Source organism: Pipra filicauda, unplaced genomic scaffold (genome assembly GCF_003945595.2).
Source record: "Pipra filicauda isolate LSUMZ 115617 unplaced genomic scaffold, ASM394559v2 scaffold9_size5747161_pilon, whole genome shotgun sequence".
NCBI lineage: Eukaryota > Metazoa > Chordata > Aves > Passeriformes > Pipridae > Pipra > Pipra filicauda.
Genome location: NW_024105198.1, coordinates 442,327 through 466,256, shown reverse-complemented (window position 1 = coordinate 466,256; position 23,930 = coordinate 442,327). Strand labels below are relative to the sequence as shown.

At 42.6% G+C, this 23,930-nt stretch overlaps 1 protein-coding gene across 4 annotated transcripts in view; it reads left to right on the top strand.

The window, feature by feature from the left end:
• The window catches only part of HTR2C (5-hydroxytryptamine receptor 2C), a 204,571-nt gene that overhangs the window by 176,430 nt on the left and 4,211 nt on the right, over nt 1–23,930 (top strand). For all 4 annotated transcript variants that reach the window (XM_027721884.2, XM_039378138.1, XM_027721883.2 and 1 more), the window contains one exon: nt 17,160–17,360. In XM_027721884.2, coding sequence (XP_027577685.1) covers nt 17,160–17,360 — 201 coding nt within the window. The remainder of the gene's footprint in view (nt 1–17,159; nt 17,361–23,930) is intronic.

The window sequence follows — 23,930 nt, the reverse complement described above, 5'->3', positions numbered from 1 at the left end:
TTCATTGCACACCCTTTGAATCAGTTTGTGTTAGATTTTGTCAAACAACACCCCTCCAGAGAGGTCAAGGGGATCCCAAAGCCCGTGGGTGTGCAGCCCAGAGCAGGGCTCTGTGCCAGCACCCCAGCCTGGCACTAGGGGGGTCAGCTGTGTGTGAGCCACACGTGCACCATCCAGTAGCCTCAGACATTGCAGCAGTGCCGGGCTGAGCACTCATCCTGGCCTTTTTCAGGAAAATGTGCCCGTAGCCCCGATTTTCACAGCTTGCCAAGGGGGACTACAGAGACTCATTCTTTGCCCTGGGGGTTTGACAGGCTTTTTCACAGACAGAGCCTCTTGCAGAAAGGCCTCAACAAAACCAGTTGTGCTAGCCTGGAAAATGCTGCATGGAAGCGTGAGGCCATATTTCTGAGATTAAAGGTGACTCGTCAAGTAGAAAAGAGAAGTACTTCCTTTTTTTGTTTTTTCTAAATGTAGAAAAATTAAGAACAGGAATGCTACAGAACACCTTAAGTTTTATTTTCTCAATGTGTTCCTGCCTCCTTTGTTTTGCTCAGTGGCAGCAGGCTGCAGGTAGGTAACAGTCTGAGCACAGGGGGACCTGGGGAATGGCTTCCTACAAAATGCACAGGGAGAGATCCCGACTATGCTAAAATCAGTGGGAGCATTGGCAGTAAGTTCAGAGAGGTTAGGGCTTTTGCCAGAGCAATTCTCTGCCTCCTCCAGCCTCTTTTCTCTCTTCCTGCCTGGTCATGACTGTAGCTCTTGGTGTGACTGTGGCATATCCTTTACTATCCAGAAGGGTCTGAGATGTTTTGCTGCTCTCCTCTGAGCCTGAGGAAAGCTCTGCCACTGCAATGCAGCTCCTTTCATGCCACTGCTGGTCATCAGGTTTCAGCACCATCACACAAAGCACGAGTCAGTCTCCTGTTAGAGCTTTATGGAACATGTAGGTAAGAGAAATGAGCTGGCATTTGTCCAGGGAAGGTGACCCAATGTTGTGCTGTGTGAAACATCCAGCTCAGTGCTGAAATGTGCTCCTGGCCTGGGCAGGGTCTGATCCTAAAGTGTGTTTCAGTGGACATTCATTTGCTTTATGCAGTTTGGGGTGAAAAGCTTCTTGTGTTTGCCTTTGCACTGGCTTGGTGAGACTGGTTCTCTCTAAGGTGCTTTTGCTTCTCGTGCTGAAAAAGGAGTGAATGTCCCTCTTCTGGGTTGGCTGATACTGTTGAGGGGTTTTTTTGTTCATTTCATTGGTTTTGGTTAAAAAAAATATTAAGACACAGGAAGCAAACTCACCTTAGAAAAATACTGTGCTGGACAAAACAATTCAAATAGGAAAATGAAATCACAAAGATCTCAAGAGGAGCTTCCTGATCCCACAGAAATGCAGGAGTGAAAAGAACTTTCAGACTTGCTGTGTCCTGTTGTTTGTCACCAAGTGTTAGTAAGACACTGAGCTGCTGCAGTCATATCTTACATCTTCCAGAGCCTCTTTCCTTTTAGCTCTGCCTTCTGCTGGGATGCTGAGCCCAGGATCTCTGTGTTTCAGTGGGAAGCAACAGAAAGCCAGGACAAATCTCTGAGCAACTTATTACAGAATCAAAAACCTGAACTTTCTTGAAATAAGTAGGTTTTAAATAGAAAATCCTAACACTGCAGTGTGAAAAAAAACAAGGCCTCCATGCACCTTCGTACAAAAAACCCCTCTTCTTTCAAAGAGAAGCCACTGTGCTTTGAAACTTTCCTTCAAAAGCTGATAAACTGGCCTGCTTCCCATTTGCAGATTTATCCAGTTGTCAGAATTTCTGCTCTTACAGCTCTACCAGGACTCAGGAAGCCATCACTGGGTCAGGCCCATCATCTCTCTACTATTTAAGGCTGTGGTCTGAAATAAAGCCAGAAGCTAATTGGCAGTGAGAGCAGACTACAGGGCAGGTTTCTGTAACAAAGCTTTGGTGTGCTCTTGGTAAGTGGAGGCAAGTTTTTTGCACCATTAGCAGCTCCACAACTCAGCTGGAGATGTGGTGTCACCCCAAACCACAATGGAAGCAGTTCTAGGTAAGCACAAGCCATGTAAACTATCCCCCTGGCATCTCAGTGAGGATGTTTCCTTGGATGCAGCCTCTACAAATGTGGCAGGAGAGCCCAGCAGAGTCCACTTTTGCCCTGCCTGCTCCGGAGAGGTGAAGGGAAATGTTAAAATACTCTGGAGGATGGAGTAAATCCTATTTACACTAGTTGAACATATGGCCTTATATTTTTCTAGTTTACCCACAGTTTGTGTTCTGCACCCAATCAGGGAGCTGTTTTTCATATTTTAGGCATTAAATTGGATGAGTGTGTCTTGCCTGCCCAGTGAAATAGAGAATTGCCCATCCAAAATAAATCTTTTATTTTCAAGAATGACTCATTAGAATAACTTTGAATGGCACACATTAAAATGTTGTTATTTAGCACAAATAAAAATTTAGATCCAATTATAGTTTTTATTTCATCCTCTTGCTAAAAATTTTTGCAACAGGTTTTAAAACTCACAGGAGCGTAAAGTCCCCAAAAACCTGGAGTGTATAGAGTTACATTTCTGTTTTATAGATGTCTGTTTTACTGATTTCAATTTAAATACAGCAGCAGTTTTAATGCTGTCAGTGCAATCTTCTCATGCCCAATTTGCTTCCAGATCAGTGAAGCTAAATGTGCTTTAAAATGCATGAATCTTTATTTACTTTCTATGACAATAGCCTGTTAGATCCAGTAGTAGCTTTGTAAGTGCATTGCCTCATTGTAATTAACTTTTATGAGTTTAGTTGAAAAGAAATATAAACTTACATGCTTTGTGGCAATCCAGAAATTGATACAAGATAATGAGAAAAGCGGAATTGTTATACATAAAAAGAAAGACCCTATGATGATAAACTGTTCCAGAGATAAATTTGGTCCTTTATAAAGGTGCCAGGCGGATCATGGAGATAAGAAGTAAAATGAAGATAGGTAATATGTTTTCCACAGGCAGATTTAGCCTCATCTGAAAGGAATAACAGCACCAGATCCAGACATGGATCCATGTGAGACACAGCCACCCAGAGTCTTCCTTAGGAATGTTTACTCCCCTATTCTTATAATTTTAAAATCATGAGAAAGGATTTAACCAGAATTGCAGTCATTTTATCAAAATGAGTTAATTTTAGTCCATGTCATTGTACTTACAGGTTTACCTGTGATAGCTTTTTACAGGGACTTTGTCTCAGATAGGAGTGCTAGTCCCAGCCTGGATGCCCCTTTGCCAAACTCACCTGGCATCAGCTGGCTCAGGTCTCCCTCTCTCTCACAGTCTGTTGCCCATCTGGAGAAAGATGCAGTTACAATGTGCACCACCTCCCCAACCACACCTGGTGCTCCAGCAGCAGCATCTGCTCAGTGAGCAAGGGAGATGCCTGTGATCTGCCATTTGCTTCTGTTGATTTTTGTAAACATTGTGATTTCAAAAATAAAAAAAATGAAAAAAGAGAGAGGAAGAAAATGGAAAGGGGAAAAAAAATGGGGAAAAAAGAGAGAGGAAGAGTAAATTCCACAGAATAGTAGAGCAGAAAGGATATAACAACTCCTCCTAATCTTTACCCAAACATTAACCTAGGGAAGTGGGAAATAAAATATTGTCCACTTAAAAGCATCGTGTTTGTGACCTCCAGTTTAAAACACAGATGTGAGCACGGCAGCCTGGCCTGAGGTGTGACAGAGGGTGTGCATCTCAACAGCTTCCTCCACTCTGCCCACCCTGAACACCCCATGCCAGTTATTACTTTTACTTCTGTTTTCTCTCACCCACAAATGGCCTCTTTCCCTTCCTAGAAGGTGCCTGCAGCTAAATCTGACAACACTTCCACCGAATATCCAGGACCTATTGTCTCACGCTGAGCACTTGCCATCCCTTCTTGCTGACCTCAGCAGATTGAAACTGGGCTGAGGAACCAGATAGTAGCATGTGTTTCTCAGCACCTGTCAAGGAGGAGTTGCAATTTCCAGGAATGGTCCTGCCTGCAGTCTGTTGTAAGGATTAACATTTGACTCATTTTCCTGTGCTGGCTGCAGCTGCAGGTAGTGGAGAATGTAAGGGGAACACAGAAGGACTCCAAGGATGGTCACCTGTATTTCTGTGCTCTGTCTTGACTTAATATGCAACTGAAAAACTCTTTCAGCCCTGCTCTGTTTGGAAATTATATCTTGTGTTCATAGAACCTTTAAAATTGGGAAAGACTTCTAAGATCATCGAGTCAAATCATTAACTTAACACTGCCAGGTCTACCACTAAACCATGTCCCTAAACACCATATCTACGTGTCTTTTGGACACTTCCAGGGACAGTGACTCCATCACTTCCAACGCTTGACCACCCTTTCGGTGAAGAAATGTTTCCTGATATCCAATCTAAACCATCCCTGGTGCAACTTGAGGCCGTTTCCTCTTGTCCCTCAGGAAGTTTGTTGTTGGATGCAGATAGATGTCTCATGTCAGAATTTTGCTGTTTGGTGTATTTGTGTACACTCTATCATATTTAGGGCTTTTACTGCACTGTGTTATGGGCAGCATTTTGTGAAAATAAGTATTATTTCTAGTGTGTGGTAATGTTCATACTCTTTATGTGATTAATACAATAATATAGTAATTTCTTGCCTTAAGGGCTTAACCTGAGTGATGGCCATGTACCAAGACCTCACGAGCAGACTGCTGCATTTTTAGAACAGATGCAAGTAATGGGGCAACTCATCCTTTGAGCTCAAAAGCATAGAAAAAATCACTGCCATTATGCAGGCCAATACATATATAGACAGCTGCTTTACACCAGATGGAAAGAAATACAGAGAAGCAAGGTGAAATCTCTGAAAAGCATTTGGATTTACTGTAAGACAAATACATCACTGTAGTACATTATTTTGAATTATGAATATTTCCAGGATTGGGTCAATTAACTCAGGATTAACTCAACTTTTTCTTCTACTTCCTTTACCATCCATCTGTTGAATTGATGTCATTAAATTCTACTCAGCAAATTATAATTTTAATGTCTCTCTCCAATTCACATGATACATCCCTTGTAATTCTGGTTCTAGAGTTGTCTAATATTCTTTAAATTATGCACAAATACCCTCGTAGGTTAGTTCACTTCCCTGAGACCTAACAGTAAGAATAGCATTAAGTTCCTACTTTGTGTTTCATCAACACATGCTGGGAAAGAGGCTCTGATGTGATTCATCTGCTTGCATGGAAATTAAATGGAAATTACATTGATGGAAGAGGGGCCATGCGCCAATTGCTCTGTCTTGCACTTATTTCCATGCTGCCTCCTTGATGGAATACAACCATTTCCTGAATGGACAACTGGCTGTTCTGCCAAAATTATCACTAAAGATGCTAATGAGATGAGGGGAATTTGTGCACGAGCCTGTCATGGAGCCTAGGCTGTGATTACCAACACGTGCTATATCAACATTTTGGTTTCATGCATTAGTTTCAGATATATATTCCCTTTTTCCAGCATCCTTGTTTTCTGCTTGTAGTAAGTTTTATTGTTGGAAAACTTCACCATTCCTGCAGGCAGTTTGATAAGAACAGTGACAGCAGTGGGTTCAGTGAGTGAATCTCTCCTCCAAGATGCTGTCTTGCTTCCTAGATGAAAAGGGTTCAGGACTAGAAAGTTCAATGGGTAATATACAAACATGAAACGCCTGGTTCCTCTATCAGCTCTTAGGTATGAGATTTTATGGGCAAGGCAGGATGGTTGATAAGGTTCTGTTGATTCTTGGCTATTTTTTGGGTGGTTGATTTCTATTCCTGTTGACAGGTTGGCAGGAGGCTCACTCCTCCAGCTGTGCTGGAGTTATCGGGACAGACCAGTTGTTATTCTGACCAATGCATTTCCATCTTCTGACGTATAATTTGTTTTTCAGTGTGTTTATTTTTGGTATGTTTGGGGTGTTTTGCTTGTCTTTATAAATGTCTATTTTCATCCCCAATCAGAGGCAGCAGCTGTATAGAAAGGTCTTGGTGTTGTTGAGATATGGAAATTGTGTGACAGGCTTTTACCTACCTATTTGGCACCCACTGGGATGCAGAAGGCTGTAAATGCGTGTCTGACACCCATGAATATTGATGGCTGGTTTTAGGAGGCAGCAGAGCTCTGCCCTTATGTTTACGCTTTAGTTCTGAATGTTCTGAAAAACAACTTCCGAGATGAAGTCCTTCAAATACACCTTTTATGTCTTACTTTATCTACTTTGTGTAATGATTTTTTCAAGCTTTTTCTAGTCCATATTGGGATAGGTACCCCTTGTATCTTGGGAGTAGCTAGTTCTACTACAGCACTCATAATACTTATTTGTACTTGTTAAATTTATGACAGCACCTAGAATTGTAGAATTGTAGAATACCCTGAGATGAAAGGAATCATCTCAGGGTGTTCCCTGAGAAGTCCAACTCTTGTTCCCACACAGGACAGCCCCAAGAATTCCACCATGTTCCTGAGAGTGTTATCCAAAAACTTCTTGAACTCTGTCAGGCTTGGTGCTGTGACCACTCCCCTGGGGAGCCTGTTCCAGTGCCCAACCACCCTCTGGATGAAGAACCTTTTCCCGATATCCAACCCAAACTTCCCCTGACAACTTCAGGCCCTTCCCTTGGGTCCTGTCACTGGTCACCAGTGCCTGCCCCTCTTCTTGCCCTCATGAGGAAGCTGCAGACCCCAATGAGGTCTCTCCTCAATCTCCTCTTCTTGTGGCACCAAAACTGCCTCCAGCACTCGAGATGAGGCCACACCAGCACAGAGCAGAGCAGGACAATCCCCTCCCTCCTCCAGCTGGTGATGCTGGGCCTGATGCACAGCTCTTATTTTATTATGTTTTGCTAGATTATTATGTTAACAGATTATTTTATTATTGTAGTTATCACCGGTTATGATTTGTAATCAAGTGCAAGATTACACTGTAATAATAGCATAACCACAATAATAAAATAATGCTGCACTTGATTACAAGGCAAAAGCAAGTCTATCAAAAAAACCAATGGTATAACTTAACTAAATATAATTTCTTTAGTTTCCTTTACCACCTCATGAGACCACTATAATTTTCTGGGTAATAGTATTCTTTCTAATATATCTGTACGCCCACGCTTCATTTATCCGTGTTAAATTAAACTTCTACTTCATGTTAATGGAACTCACAATAGGCCTACAATTTCTGCAGAACTCAAAGGAGTACAACTGGTGGTGGTGGTGGTCATATGTAAGGTTTCACTTTGTCTCTGGTGTTACCCACCAGGAATATGGTCCACTTGCCACAAAATTGTTACAGGGAATGGGATCACCTCATCCTACGCTGCTGTTTTCAACACAGACCTTCTCAGTATTCAAAACTGTGTATCTGCATGGTTTGGCAGAGAGGGACAGGAGGTCAGGCAGGATTGGTGTTGCTGCCTGTTTGTTTTCTTTTTGGCTGAGGGATGTCACCCTGAATTCCAGGATGTGAGGATGAAGGTGCACGTGTTAGCAGAACCTGAGGTGTTTCTAAATCTTTGGATCTGTAAAGAAGGCTGTGCTCAGTTGGCTCTTACGTGTCCTCATGCAACAGTTTGACAACAATTGGGCATTTTATAGGCTGTGTTACAGCAGGAAAGCACCATAATCTCAGGTTAAATCATATTCCAGCTTCAGGTCTGTTATAGTAGACTCTGTTAGTAGTGAGAAGTTTTCACTCGTAACAACTTGTGCACAAAATACTTACAATAATGCAGATCCTTAAGATTTTATCATGTGGTTTTACGAGTGGGGCTGTCACACTGAATAACAAGTTGGTTGCCCTGGGGTAAAGGGGTGATTTTGCACAGGTTGGTGGGGGTGTCTCAGCTCTGCCTGCAGGCACGGGGTGAGCAGGGGCAGAGGAGCTCCTGTGCTTCTCCAGACAGACAGTGCAGCTCCAGCCACAGACAGCCTTCCCAAACCCCTGCTGTCCCAGGCTCCTTTGGGTTCTTGTGACAGGGTGTTCATGACAAGGGGGCTGGGGACAAGCCGGTCTTCTTTGAGTATCACACCCTGATGGGAGGTTGGTTCCCAGGCAGTCTGAATGAAAAATCCTATGGGAGGGCCAGGAATTGAGTCTGAGCCGTAGCACTGGCTCCCCCTGGGCTGCAGGCAGAGTTATCCCACAGGCCTCAGCAGGTGGGAAAAGGGAGAAGCACTGCAGCAATGCCAAGGTGAAGGCTGCAAGCCTTCGTCCCTCCAGGGTTTAATGCAGAGACATCCCCAGGCCGTGATTCTGTGCATACTCCCTGCAGAGACTTTCCATGAAACATGAACCTTTAGCATTTGTACTTTCTTGCCAGGGTGGAAGTGGAACAGATCCCAGCAGGGGCTCTCTGCTCACGCACCCATGTCCTGCGGGTGTCTGGGCTGTCCAGGAAAGCCTCCTGTGCTGCTGAGAGAAATGAGTTTCCTAGCAGGCACCAGGCTATCCAGTTTATCAGCCAATAAAGCTTCCAGACCTAGTCCTGCTGTGGAAAATTATTTTTCAGGCCCATGAAAGGAGCCTCCCGGGTTCTCATGGTATGCCAAAATGAGGAAACATCCAAGTGTTCTAGGGTAACAGGGGGAAGAAGTGGGGAAGGACAGCTGGGTAATTAAGGTTGACTTCAGACTTTGAAACATTGTGCTGGAAGGTAGAGGCTACTGAAATATTATTTTTCAAGTATTGTGCACAATTTGAGAAAAGCTCAACTAGTTAAGTAATGTGGTCTAGTTTTGCTGCACTTGTTTGCTTTCTCTCATTTCTACATTCTATTCCTCAGTTAAGAGACAATTAACAGCAAAAATTCTCTTAAGTGTTAGTCTGGGTCACACCACAAGAATCCAAGTGGATAATTGTACGTTTCTGGGTACAAACTGGGTGTGATTTGCATACTTGCATGGTTCAGCATGTTGTTCCTAAAGAGTATGGAACTAATTAGCAATATATGCATTCTCTAGATTACTATTAGAGTTATTTAATTAAATATCTTGTTTACATACTGGATGAATTCTCCTCCACTCCTTTTTCAGGGGATGTCAGTGATTATTCACTGTGCTGCTTTTTAATTGGGGCAGGTTGCACGTGCACAAATTACTATGCTGAGTTGGCACATGGTGGCCATCAAACTCCTAAAGAAGTGGTACTTGCTCACACGTTCAGAGATTTCCTTGGGATTACTGCTTATGTAACAGTGTTCATTAGCAAAGTATTCCCTTGAGAAAGGCACTGAAGGTGCTGTTCCATCTCCTTTCAGACTCCCACAGTGAAAATATCCAGTGTTATGAACCCCAGTCTGACATTTCTGCTGCAATGAAAAGTGTGTCTGTTCTTGGTCAGGAGTGGTTTGGGCAGGGTGGCAGCAATGCTTTGAGAGTGGGAGGTGTGCATCTAAGGTATGCAGTGACAGAGGGACAGTAGATGACCCTCAAGGATGAGGACCAGAATTTCTAGGTTTCTTAGCAACCCCCAAATAATTGCTTTTCTCAGTGGCTCTTGTGGAGCACCCTCACACTGGCATTTCTACCTGTATAGCCATGAAGAATCAGAGATGCATGTTGGTTTGGAGGAAGCTAAATAGGGAATGTGTTTTGCAAGTCCTCTGCTCTGAGAAATATGAGAAATGGAAATAAACATCTGTAGGCATGACCAAAATATAGCTCATTTCCCTTGGCTGAAGTGGTTTCTTGCCCTTACCAGTTTCACCAGCTGCTTGGACTGGCTTTTGACCTCTTCAGACAAGCAAACTGTGACTCACAGTGGCATGAAGTGCAGCCAGACCATTAACCCACTGTCCCTAAGAAATCAGCAGAGCTGATTCACTGAACTACTTCGATACCCCTAAATTCACCAAAGCACTTGAGCGTGGGTTGCACTTTGCTTTGGCACAGGAGCGGTGCAGGTGTAGAGGTGTGCTGAATGAGGCACAAAACAATGAAAAAATGGGGAAAAATACTGATGGGATGTGCCAGGTATAACAGACTAACCAGACTCCTGAAAACATCTGCATCTGTCTGCTCAAAGCTAACACTTGGCAGAAGTTGGTTTAGAGTAAATAAGTGAGTTCTTATTAAACTGGTCATTTTCCTGGAATATTGAGTACAACCGTTGGCTGGTTAAAGATGACAGACCTGTGTTCTCTGAATGTGGAACCCTTTATATCACATGAAAGAAATCCTTATCATATCTCTTTCTGAAATCAGGCATTTTATCAGAATTCAGAGGCCAGTTTGTTCAGCTGCATTGCCGGGGGGAACCTGAGCTGAGAAAGAGGATTAATCCCAGGTAGGCTCCCAGAGAGCTGTCAGGATAGCACAGGCATCTGAATTGCCACTGAGTTATGCTGAAATAAAACCAAATACCTAAAAAAATGCCTTCTGTATGGTTTTTTGTCCTCTCACTAGCCCAAAACCAATCCTAGGATCAAGACATAATCTACATTTACAAGGTCTGGGTTCAAGCAGATGACTACCAGCTCAGCAGCCAGCTGTAATTGAATAATGCCACATCACTTTTGGTTCGGAAGTATAGTTTCCTCAAATGATCTGTATGTTTTGGCAGCAATTTCTTGTGATAATGGATCTTTTTCAATTTCATCAGAACTAGGGAAAACCACCTGTTATTGTCACATGTCTGTGCACTTTGTTATGAAACAGCTTTTTGGAAAATATATGTTTACATTTAGAAGGTATTAGTGTGAGGTCTGTGTTTGCTCATAGACTTACTTTCCAGTGGGGTGTTCCTTCAACTGTTGTTTCATCAGCTGTTTAAATAACTGGTGGAAGCTGATCCATAACTGGCATGAAGGAAATTAAAGGAGAGGCCACTGTCCTGATGCTGTGGTGACAGACAGGACATCACTAAAAAGAAAATGTTTACTGCTGTGAATATTTTATTAGACTGTGGTTTCATTTAGTTAAAGTATTATGAAGAACTTGTATCTCAGAGTTGTGTGAAGAGATCATATCTCTGTTGGAATCAAAATGCTGAAAGGACCCCTTTATAAGAACTTAGTGATACAATTCAATTAATTATACCATTGCTCCCTTAACTGTCCATATCACTCAACATAAAAATTCCAGATGCTGCTAAAGATGCTTAAGCTGTGAGCGAAGAACATTATTGAGCCTAGAAAATTTTCCTCTGGCTCCAAATATAATTTTAGTCTCCACCAATAAATGAAAAGATGAATGTAACATATGGATTGCTGGAATGACAGATCGCACCACAATAATTTTGTAGTTCTCTAGCAGAAGAGATGCTGCCTTTGGGATGCTAACAGGGGTCTCTGTGTTTTCCTCTTAGCAAATGTCCCATTTTATTAGCAGGATCTTTTAAGTATATTAAATAAGCCAGTAAAAAGCTGGCTCCTTGCATTTAAAATATTACTTAAATGATATTCAAGCAACCTTTCCCCAGATCAGATAATTATATCTATCCTAGCTTTTTCTTATACTTCCTGTCAAGGCCTCAAGTCAATACTGGATAGAAAGGAAAATCTCACAACAGCATAATGAGTGTAGTTGTTTAATTTGCAACAAAGGGCAGTCACATCAATTAATCACTGTAACTTGTGAGAAAAGATGCAAAAGACCTTTGGAGGCCCATTCAGCTTGTCTGGGGTTTCCCTCAGTGGTGAGGGGGTTTCCAAAGGAGACCATGCTGTTCCATGCCCACTGCCTGCTGCTCCCTGCCCCACTTGTGCCATGCTGACAGCTCCCAGAGGGGAAAAACTAGCAGCTCCAAGGAAATCCAAAGCTCAGGAATGGTGTCGTGGCCCAGCTGGGTGTGATCAGTGGCACAGACTCCAAAGTGACTCCTGTGTGTGGTGTTGCACCGAGGCAAAGCAGCATCTTCTCCTCACAGAGGTTGGAGTCAAGCGTAGGATACCAGCAGGGGTCCCTCCAACACTGCGTCTGGACACGGGGTCACCTCCTTTTCTTACTTGGTGGTCTCTTCCATCTTCTCAGCCATCCCATAACCTCAGAGCCCACCCTCTGCTGAGCACCTCCTGGGACTCTCAAGTCTTTTTGAACGGGCAGCATTCAAGAATAGAGTCCTGCTCTAAAATTCATCATCATTCTTTGTGTGTAGATTATGTCTCTGTGCTTGGCTGTGCTAGAGTATGTTCTATTTAAGGGATTCAGAGAGCATTAGGATAGCCTTTTTTTCCTCTAGAAAATGCAGGCTAGAAACTTAAACTCAATTTCTCACGTAACCCAGTGCCCAGGAGTTCAATATGTTGGAAAAAACATTAAATTCCACTATATCGATGATAAAATCAAACAGCATTGGCAGTGCTGCCCTTGAGACCAGCTGTTCCTCTAGCCAGGAGGCTTGGCTGCACGTGCTTGGGCCCTTCTGTGGATGTGCTGACAACCACTGAGGACTGCAGGGGGTCAAGCAAGACATCCTGTACTTCTTGGGCATGATGGAGTTTTTCAGCACCCTTGGTTGTGTGACTCTCAGGCTGATACAGGGTCATTTGTCTATGTAAATCTGAAGAAAATAAACTAGCAGAAAAGAGATAACATAGCCTGAAATACCACATCAGTAAGAGTAAAGCTAAGAAATTCTTTATTTCCTAGATAAGAGAGAGAGAGAAGAGAATAATTTAAATTCTTTCGTTCCCTTGGGAATAATGCAATGCAGTAATGTTAAAACTGTGTGTAATTGCTTTCTATTTTTGTAAAGGCTGTGGCAGCCATGAAACTTTAAAGTGAACACTGGAAATTCTGGTTTATAAAATGCTTCAGTTGCATCAGTGGTGGAGTGGTGGCAAAAAGACTTCTAGCAGTGGGCAAGGGTAGGCTTTATTCCACAGCACACAACAGTGTTTTGAAACCTTTTCCAAATTCATGCTCGTGGTTAGAAAAGAGACAATTGATGCAGCTTACTGTGAGTTTCCCATTAATAACTCCTGAAGCTACAGGGATAAATTTTACATAATTCTTTGCTTTATTGTGGTGTAAGCAGGTATTTTGTTGCTATTATTCCAGATTTGTCCTAGGTGTTACACTACATGTTCCCAGGAGATATACTGGAGCAGATTGCATTATAGTACTTAATTTGTACAAGCAACAGACATTTTTTAATTATTATTTTTTTTTCCAGTTCAGTCATTCTCCTACAATCTGGAGCAATTCTGTTTTACCATTTGACATAATTAATTTTGATTCCGTTTGATGTGTTTTGGATTATTCAGTCATCTCCTGCTACAGCGTCTGGTAATTTTGACTCTCATGCAGTGAAGAGTACAACACCATAATAACAGTGTTAAGCAACACTTTTAACCCACATGCATTAAACCTCTAACAAAAGCAATCCAATTTCATAGCTGCCATCTTTCCTGATGGAAAGCACAAAACATGTAAGGAATCTCTTATCCGACAGGAAATTATCTACACACAAAGATGCTCTGTGACTTTGCCAAAACGCCTCTGAGTTTCTGTATTTTGTTGCCAACGCTTTGTGTTCATCTCAGCTGTTCAGTGACACACAGGAACTGTGGTTTGCTTTTTCATCCCAGGGCAGGAGATGAAATCCCACCTAGGGACCATGACTCCTGGTTAAATATGAGTGTTTGTTCCATGTGTCCTGGGAAGAATCTGATTCCATGAGATGCTACTCAGCATTGGAGGCTGAAGTAATATTCTGCAGAAGTTTCCTGCCTGGATTTTATACACTGTGTTTTATTCTGACCAGAGCCAGAAGCCAACACTGATCTAAAAGTAATATCGTTGCTCTGTGCTTTTCTCTGTGAATTTGTCCAGTGTAAACTTCTGGCATTCACAAAAGGTCTGGAGGCAAAAAGCCCTGCAGTTTGATTACACGCTGGGTAAAGAAATACAAACTTCTGTTCTGATCTGCTGGATTCATCTAATTCCCTTCAGCATTCTCCTATCTGGCCTACCAGCCAGTGCATTAAATATATGATTTTAAGGGTACAGATTATTTCAAGGTAAAAATCAGAGTTTCTTACAAAGAATTTGGGTTTTGCTTACCCAGGTGTTTAGCACTGTTTCGTTCTTTCTGGAGCCAAATTTGGACTGAAATACTTGATTTCTGTTGGAAATGAAATTGCTACATCTTAGAAGTGCTAGGGTCCAAGAATTCACTTCACTCAGTCATCTGCTCTTCTAAATATATGGTAATTGCTATTCTTTGTCTGTGAAATGAGAGAAAATAGAACAAATTAGAGAACTGTTACGTTCTGCAGATAGAGTGTTTCTAAGGATAAGATTGCTTTGAAGGTATAACATCATTAACAGAATATTTTTTTAATCCTTTTTTGCATCTTGGCACAGTCACAGGGCACATTTCCTATGTTTTGTACATTTATTCAAAACAGAGTTAGAATAAATCTGTTTTTCATTTTTTACGAATTCCTGGCTTCGTAGGCTGTGTAGGTGTTTTTCAAGCGCACACACCATTCTTACTTAAAAATAATTACATTTTGAGATAGAGTATGTATTATGCCCTTCCTATCAAGGTATAGTGATGTGTTACAAGCTGCCATTCTACAAATTTCTGCAGTGATGTTTTATTATTGCAGATCATTTTAGGGAACTTCCTGAGAAAGTAAAACGTCTCCTCCTATAACTGGCTTTTCAGCTAGAAGCGTAACAGAGCGCCCTGGGACAGCAAAAACTAAAAGGATTAGGCATTAGGAGAGCTCTTGTATCACCTTTATCTTCAAAAACATCCTGACAGGTTGCCTGGGCAGTAACTCTGGGCGTGTTACCTGGATCTGCTGGTTCCTGCAGTGCCAGGGCTGACAGCAGGTGACACCTCCTCGCCTCACACCGTGGGTGTGAATATTTACTGTTGCTTTTGCTTCTCCTTGTTTTTTTGGTTGCAGTGCTGTGCCTTGTTCACATCAATAGCAGAAGTCATTCCAGGGGGACACGGGAAGCATTTGGGTAGCTCAGAAGAAGAAGTAAGAGAGGCTATTCATCATTCAATAATGCTGAAAAGGTGGTTGCTGTAGAAACCTCTCCCAGGTCTAACAAATGTCAGGAATAAGATCGTACCCACCGCAGTGCCATGGATCAGATTGGAGATGCTCCCACGCACAGGAAGCCTGGAGGCCTGGCATCTCTTTCTGGAGACACTGGAGATTTCCTGCCTGTCTGTGTGATGTGGGGAGTAGCCATCCATGTCACTGTTCCCCCATGCAGAGGCTGCTGCACAGTCATGATCACCCCGCACACATTCCCAGGGATCTCTTCCTCCTTCAGGACACACTCAGGGGCTTTGTGCTCGTGGCTCACTTCAGCCTGTAGCAGAAAGCTGGCTCTGGCAATGCAGAGAAGTAGTGAGGTATAAAATGTGCTGAATGTACTTTAGCACGGGCTGGCAGCAAGAGCCTGGGGCTATGCAGGGAGTACGGCTGCCACTTGTAGGATTTCAGGCTTGTTCTTCCCTGGGGCATTCACTGAGGCATCATTAAAGACCCAGCAAATCTGAGGTGTGCTTAGCTGGAGCTCTGAGCTCAGTTGCAGGCTGATGGCAATGATGTCCTAAGCAATTGCAAAGTGTGAACATGAGCAGGAGGTGAAGTTTGATCGTAGTGTCATAAAGGGGCTGAGTCATAATTTAACCAAGCTCAATTCATTTGTACAGCAGAGCTGTCTTTTTAAATAAAGATGCTCCAGCCACAAAGTGCTTTACTTATTTCCCTTCACTAGGGACCTCTTAAATGCTTGTTGCTGTGGAGTCCAGTCCACTTACAGTCCTTTTAGTAGAAGTGGTGCAAACTTGCTGAAATGAATGGCTTATCTCCCCAGAGCTGGGGTCTTGTGTGGGTTTGGTGAGTACTTAGCACTTCATCTGTGGGTTTCCTGGTAAAATGAACTAATGTGTCCATCTCGTTCCGCTGTGCTCTTTGTGAAAGGTTCCTGGGCTTCTGTGGGACATTTCATAATAATTTACTCTGGTTCAGTTCATCTCAGGCTTCTGCATAAAGGTATCCTGGGTCTCTCTTGGCTGGGTAATTTGTTTCAAAATATGATTTCTGAGACTAATGTTTCATCTTTTCCATTCAAGATCAGTGGGATGGAGCTGCACCATTCTTAATATAACATTGATTCTGCAGAGTGGTGATTCTGATCCTTGGGGTAAACTTCAAGATTGCTTTAGATATCCACGTTCTGAATGAAGACACAAGAATATCTCATTATTCAACTATTATGAAGTCTCTCGTGTTTTCAGCTGCTATAGATACTCTTGATTTTTTTTTCCTAAGAAGCCCAGAGCTTGGCAGGGCTCTGTTATTGATCTCACACAATCCATTCTGGGCATTGACATGGGGGTATCATTCACAAATCAATTTTTTCCTGAGTTTTAATTTAAATACAACTGCCCCTTGAGGATCTTTCTGGGTCACTTTTGCTCTCAAGCTGTACTTCAGCACTGAATGAACAGTTTAATAAGTGCAGGCACCCAAATGAGCTGCGTGCCAGCTGCTGTCAGACTATCTAGTCTGTTCTGTTTGCTGGCACACTTGTTTCTGCAAAGAATAACACTCTGCTCTGTCTACCTTCAAAACAACTTTCAAATTTCAGCCACTCAATCCCAACTGCTCTGTAAGGAGGCAAGTGTTCCTCTGCCTGGGGAGAAAAGGTGGAGTAGTGTCGTGTAGCTGTGTTAGGCTGTGCAGAAGAACTGTCTGCCTCAGCAGACAGGAACTGAGATGTACAGATCAAGGGAGCCTCAGAAGGGATCTGAGTGAAGTTAATGCCACAAAGGGCTTTGCAACCCATGAAAAGAACGTGATGAGGCAGTAACAGAGGAATGTAATATTTGATTTTCTAAAGGTATGGTGGAAAGGTTAAGAGAGAGGTCACTTGAGGGCATTGCCCTTTAGGTACTGCTCACAGAAATCAGATGTGTGGGAACTGGCCGCGGGTTTGTGGAGTGTCCAGAGCCAGGGACTGCCTGTGGAGAGGTCCCGTGAGAGGATTCTTGTCCCCTCCTCATGCACGTCCCCCTTACCGGTGTCGCAGAGTTAAAACACCCCGACGGTTTCCCAGAAATGACGGCCTAGCTCCCCAAATCGTTTCCTTTTCCTTTTTTCCTTTCATTTCTTTTCTCTCTATGTTTCAGATTATGCTTGGCCTTTGCCTAAACAGTTGTGCCCTATATGGATTTCCCTAGATGTGCTCTTTTCAACTGCATCTATTATGCATCTCTGTGCCATCTCTCTTGATCGGTACGTAGCAATACGCAATCCCATTGAGCACAGCCGCTTCAATTCCCGCACCAAGGCCATTATGAAAATTGCTGCAGTTTGGACCATATCCATAGGTAAGCAATGCGGCTCACGATCTTAAACTGTGTCTGAATGAATGATAGTGTTACTCCAATTTTCGTTTAGGGTTGGGGTTTTTTTTTTGCTTGTTTGTTTGTTTTTTTATTAAGAGGATGCTCAAATTAATTTACCTGGCCTGCATGCCTGAATACAATAACCGATTACCGGGAAAACAGAAGCCTTTCCTTGCAGCTGGTCAGTGACCAAAACAAGCTGTCATTTTTCAGAGCACCACCACCACCACGACCACATTCCATTCGCTGCCGTGCACGTATCAATATGCCGAGATAACAACAGTAACACAGACAAACGGTGCTTGTAAAACTGCTGCGTAAACAAAGCAGAAAACAGCGTTAGCAAAGGCTCTGGGAGGAAAACCCAGCCAGCACAAACTGCGCTGCGGTCGCCGCAGTTAAACCCTCTCAAGTTTTGGTAATGGTTTAAGTGAAGCAGCACGGAATTGAAGGCAGGCTATCAGCAAGGTATTTACTGCTCTTGCGCAGCCTTTATAGCCTGTATTGTGCTCTGCCACAGCTGGGTTGCTGCTAGTACTGAGCTAGCAAGTTTGAAATCATAGTAAATGAGGAGCAGGCTTAAAAGAAGACACGTTTGTATCACTCTGATAAAAAGCAATAAATAAAGCAGCAGTAAAATAGGAAGAAAAGGCAAAATGATACCGAGATGGCTTTGTAATATCAGGAATTATGTGAAGAAAAACAGTTTTTTCGGAACTCTTTCAATGTGCTTTAGGAAAGAGACATTTGAGGCAGGGTCAGAATTGCATGACCATTTCCATCTGTTGTATTGCCTTCTGTGCTTGAGTAAAATGCAGTCTTACAAAGATTTAACATTTAATTTTTATTTTATAAAGCGTTCCTCGCTATCAGTGCTGTACTGCAAGGAAAAGCATGTTTCAGGTGCTTGAATTTCTCTTGAGTTTTAGCCTGCTTTAGAAGTGGAATATGATACTGGTTGTATGGGTGCTGCAGGGACCATTTTTTGGGGAAGCTTGCCTTGGAAAAACGCTATGTAAAAGAGAAAAAAAATATTGGGGGAAATATACGTTCTCTCCTCACGTATATAATGTCTATTAAAAACAAATTTTCATGTGTCACAAGCCTGCTTCATTTCCTCTAGGTAATACAATCCACAGTGAAATTGGATTAATCAATTCATTTAAGATTTTTTTTTATATTATTATTCTTTTAAACTCTCTGTGCTGTCTATTTGGCATGGGAAAGAGAGCTGCTGAATTCAGCACATGAGCTGTGAACAACTTCACATGTGGGATGCTTGGGCTCGATTTGCAAGGAAAGTCCAGGATCAGCACAGAATTCCATGTTCCACTGTAAGGCAGAGGGAGCAGCTGACAGACATCCCCCCAGCAGAGATGTATAAATCCATCAGCAGCATTAAGTAGTACATTGCAAAATCTCATCAATAAGGCTTCTGTTTCCATTTTTGGAGCTAACTTGCAGATTTCTGCCTGTGCTCTCTCAGATGTTGCAGACACACCCTTAGAAACTCTGGCTAGTGCTGGAGGTGGCTGCCTGTGGTAGTGCCTTGAGGACCAAGCTGTGGTTTGGACAATGGGTCCAAGGGGTGAAGTACTTCATGCATGGTTTACTCAGTAAGCAGACTTGTAAGAGAATATGGTGCCTGACAAAACAGATGTAAAGACTGCCATAGACCCATCTGTTCCTGGAGTTATTTGGTGGGGATTGGGTTCATGATGATGGAAAATAGGCACATTATGGACTCTACTGTACCCTGGAGAAAAAAGTACTTAATCCAGGCTAGGTAAGGTGACTTTGTGTTGCTGTAGAGTCCCAACACCTCCCCCCTGCCCAGCTTTCTCAGGAGATGTTTAACAACTATGTATTTATGATAGAATGTGAAACTGGTTGAAATAATGAAGGCTAAAAGGCATAGCTTGGAAAGAAGATTGAATGGCACTTTTCTTTTGTGAGCACACAGTTTGTCAGCCCTCCATAAGGCAATGGATGTTGCAGTTATTCCCCAGCATCCAAAAATCTTCAGGAAGAAGCTGTGAGCAGTTGCTCAGTGAGGTGTCTGCAGTGCACAAAGCTTTTAGCACTTCCCTCCCCAGGCTGGGGAGACACATTGCAGCTGTACCTGTGTGCCCTCCTGTGTTGGGATCACAGCTGGGAGATGTAAAGCATGTCTAGGACTTGTTTAGATTTTGTTGGTTCTCTTTGATGCAGACAAGCTGGCCCAGGAGAGTCTTTGGCTGCATCCCTTTTTCTGAAGATACAGGCAGAATCAATATTTCCCTGAGAGACTGTTCAGGACACTGAAATGTGGTTGGATTTCCACTCTCCCCAGTGCATATGATAGGGTTCACTCATTTACTCAGGCTTTCTCTAGGAGGTTGGATTAAATGGAGAAAGAAAAGTATTCTTGGTATGTATCTGTCTTATTTTAGCATAACTATATTTACTTCATAAATGGATTTAGAAATGTGACAGACACAGGAATAAACTGAGCATGGAATGAAAGAGAACTTACCAAAAGTGCGTTGTTGCTGTTTTCTGGCTCCTAACTAGGAAAGGTCTGATGAAATCCCATGCTATTTTCAAGAGGATGAAATAGGTTAAGTAAATCCTCACTTCAGTGTTAAGTATCACAAAAGAATTTGTGCATTTTTGTGTGTGATTAAGGAGCAAATTCGAAGCAGCACTTAAGTGCAGGATGGTCAGTTTGCATAAACACTGCTTCAGCTGAAGAGACTTGGAAATGCATTCCATGTAAAGAATCCTGAATTCAGTTTCTGAATCAGAATTCAGAATAAGAAGGGAAAAGCATGTAATTTATCTTAATTTGGTAGCTCTTGCATTCCATTTTTCTGAAATGTTAATGCTGGCAGCAAAATTTAAAAGAGGTTCTTTGCTCATTGAGCTACAAATTTGGCAAGTTGCACAAGCCTAAACCTATGATTAGGTTTTTAAGCAGGGGAACATAACAGAGTCCTCTAGTCTGTTGACAATTTCTTCATGAATGGGTCTTTTCCAAGTCCTCTTTGTTCCAGATTTAAGTACATCACAGCCAGTTGTCCTGTGCTTTAGCAAATGTAACTTGAGCAAGACTTTTGTGCTCAGTTAGAGAAAAAGTAGGTGCTGTGGAGGGCTGGGCTTGTAAAAATGAGTTTTGTGATAGATAGCACTGTGCTGAGGCTGGAAATAGAAATGTAGGCAACAGAAATATCGGAAATCAATTTTAGGCGTGAGCCTGCTGGTGGAATCTTGGCATTGTTTCAAGATTTCAGACTTTGCACAGTTTCAAAGTTTTCACAACGAACACGTGGACTTGACCATCCCACAGGATTCCCTCTGTCCTGCTCTGAGGAGGGTGGCTTTGGGCCACTCTGGCAGTGAGTGGAGACCCCCCTGCAGTGCTCAGGAGGAGTGATGAGGAACTACTCAAACCCTAAGTGCACACCATGTCATACAGGAGAGAGTGTTAACTGGGTAATATTAAATGAAACAAAATATGTGGAGATGCACACACATTGCCTCTGATATGAAAAAAAGTAAACTGTTTTAATTCTGAGGTTTCTTGTGGTCCAGCTGTATGCCTGCTAGCACAGAAGAGTTTTTCCTCTGCTTCCCAGTAAGTTCAAGGTTTGGTCATTTACTAGAGAGCGCCGAAATTACACATGCTACCAATTTTCCAGCTCACAGTTTTACATCCTTAGTAACAAGGTAAATTCAATTTACTTGATAAGTGACTGAGATGAGGCCATCCTTTAAATTCTGCTCTTTGTATCAGTGCCATAAGCAGACCCCACATGTCTTTTTTTGTGTGTTTGAAAACATTTTCATTCTTTCTCTGACTCACTAACGATATGATAATTCTGATTTCAGGTAGGTACTGAGGGTTTTGTGTATAAAATAAACTATTCATGTTTAAAAAGAAATTCACATCCCCGTTTAACTTTCATACTACTACATTGTTTTATTGAGGTGATCTATTTATAGAAGTATGAAAGACGTGTGCTGTGAGGATCAGTAAATGCTCATCTCAGATTAAGTGGTCTTATGTCTAACAGTGTTTTGTTTCTGCCCTGGGTGTTCTCTCACACAGCTGAGCAGCCTCATGCATGAAAGCTGTCCTAATGACGTCCTTAAAGAGCCTCCAGGTACAAATCAAGCCTTCTCCTGCCTCGCTGGAGATAATCCTCAGTTTGAGGAATGTGCTTGGAGTGGCACCACTGATGCAAAAGGAGTTGTAGTCTCCTTACAGACTAGGAGCAGGTTGTGCGTGGAGGTAAAGGGTGACTGGAGTAACTCATGTAGCCTCCTTTGGGTCATGGTTTCAGAGCATGTTTAGGGTTGTGATTTGCATTTCTGCCCATCATTGTGTCTCTCAGATCAGTGACTTTCTCAGCCAGGCATTTCCATGGCACATGTGCTGATGAGAAGTGTTTGCTCCCGAGCACCCTCAGTTCCCTGCCGGGCGGTAGCTGAGGGACTGCATCTTGGGACAGGAACACACACACAGAAATTTCTTTCCAGGCTTCAGGCCCTGCTTAGCACACAGACCTTTGGACATGTGCCATGACAAAAAACAAGGCAAAACCACTGCTAATGAAGAAGGCAGTAAATGAAAAGTCAAAATGTGTTCCTGGGCCTTCGCTCAAACCTGTCCCACCACGCAGACGGGCTCTGTCTGTGGTCAAATGTACCATTGGAAAGATGTGGCTGAGCAAACCAAGAGAAGTAATTTAGCAAAGTGGAAGGGCAGGTGGGAAAATAATTTATTTCTTCTGTCCTATAGTGGTTTTTTGCTGTTTTTCCATCTGGGTTGTTCAGTGCTCTCCCAAGGCTTAAGTAAAGGTCAACAGCTTGTTCAGGCACAGTCAGTAATGACATTCATCTGTTTGCAGTTGTGCTTGCTGTGGGCAGGGAGATCCTTCAAAGTTTAGCCCCTTTATATTTGACTTTAAACCAATACAAGGCAGGCACTGTTGCTTTATTAGAATGGTTACAAAAAACTAGACCTAATCCAGCCCTGAAGGCACCTTGTTGCAACACTAGCAATGAAAGACATTAATGGTTGGAACACTTCAGCACATTCTTTGATTTTCATCTGAAGAGCTTTGCTTCCTGACCCCAGTGCCTTTTTTTACACAGTGCAAGTCAGGAGGCTGTTGGGGTTTACTACTCACTGTCTGAATCAGGCATTTTGTGAGACACTTCTGTTAAGAAACCAAACAGATTTGTTTTAGTTTAAGTACAAAGTTTATTTTTTGTTTATATTTGTTTAAATATGAGGTTAAAGATATGTATTTGAACATGCAGTGTTTCCCAGTGTTCTTGAGTTTGCAGTGTAGACTGCATCTGTGTCAGCCATAGGCTTGTTTGGCACACAGATTTCTCTCTGCTTTTTTCTTTTAAATTGTCTGTAAGCACCAGGAGGATGGCACTGAGGTCCAAAGTCCACCTGCATCATGAGATCCCTGTTTTCTTTAGTGAGGTGGTTGTCCCTGGAGGAAATATCTTCTTGTAGGAAGATATTCTTAGTGGAAATAACCATCAAAGACCACATCTCTTCAGTAATCTCTATCAATCTCATGGTCTTTCATTGCAGAAAACAAGGTATTAAACACAAAACCTGTATCGTTTTTAATTTAAGTCTAAATCCTGGGAATGTCAATTTGGACTTTTTAACCAGCTTTTTCTCTGCAACGAGTACAGGTTTTACAAACACGTATTTCTAGTCATTTGGGTTTTGTTTTATTAATGGAGAATCTGTAAAGAGCATCTGTTGCTCTGTGTCCACAGCATCATCTCAGCCCCATTTGGTGAATCGTTCTGCTGGCTTGAGGACATCTTTAAAGCTGACAAGAAGCAGTTAGGACAACAGTTGTAATTGGATTTGTAATCCAGAGGATATCTCTCTGTCTTGCTTCCTGCTGCTCTGCCAGACAGAAGCTAAAAGAGGAGATAGGATGAAAAAAATCACATCCATTTTCTGTGGTGTGGTGAAAAGGGATATCCTGCTCAAGCTGCTGCCTGGCAGAAGGTGCACAGAGCTCCTAGTATTTAGTCTAGCAGGGACCTGGTTCTTGGCTCACTGGCTGGTGGTGGCTGTTGTCTCTTCTTGCTGGGGCAAAACCAGTTGCCCTGGGCACTGCTCAAATACCAAACAAGAGGACCAAGTTTGCTCTGAAGAGCAAAGTGTGATATGGAATAAGCTTGCAAAACTTTCACAATGCAAGTTTTTGGAGCAGCCCTGCCTTTCTTGGGGAATTCGCTGCCAGCTTCGTTAGAAAGTTATTTGATACAACTGGAAAATATGTCCGAGGCTGGAGAACTCAGCTCACTGAATCAGCCTGAAGTCTGCTGATGAAGAGTGTGTTGGGCAAAAACTCATGAAATGCTCTGCACTGGGCTCAGAGCTGTGCAGGAGAAAGGCTGTGGGCAGCAGTCGGCTTCAGAGCCTCTTGCCTGATTAGGCACTCACCCTCACTGTTGTAGCGAGTTTGGCATTCTCTGACCTAGTTCCTAAGTTATGAACATCTAAAACTGCTTTGTTCGTACTGT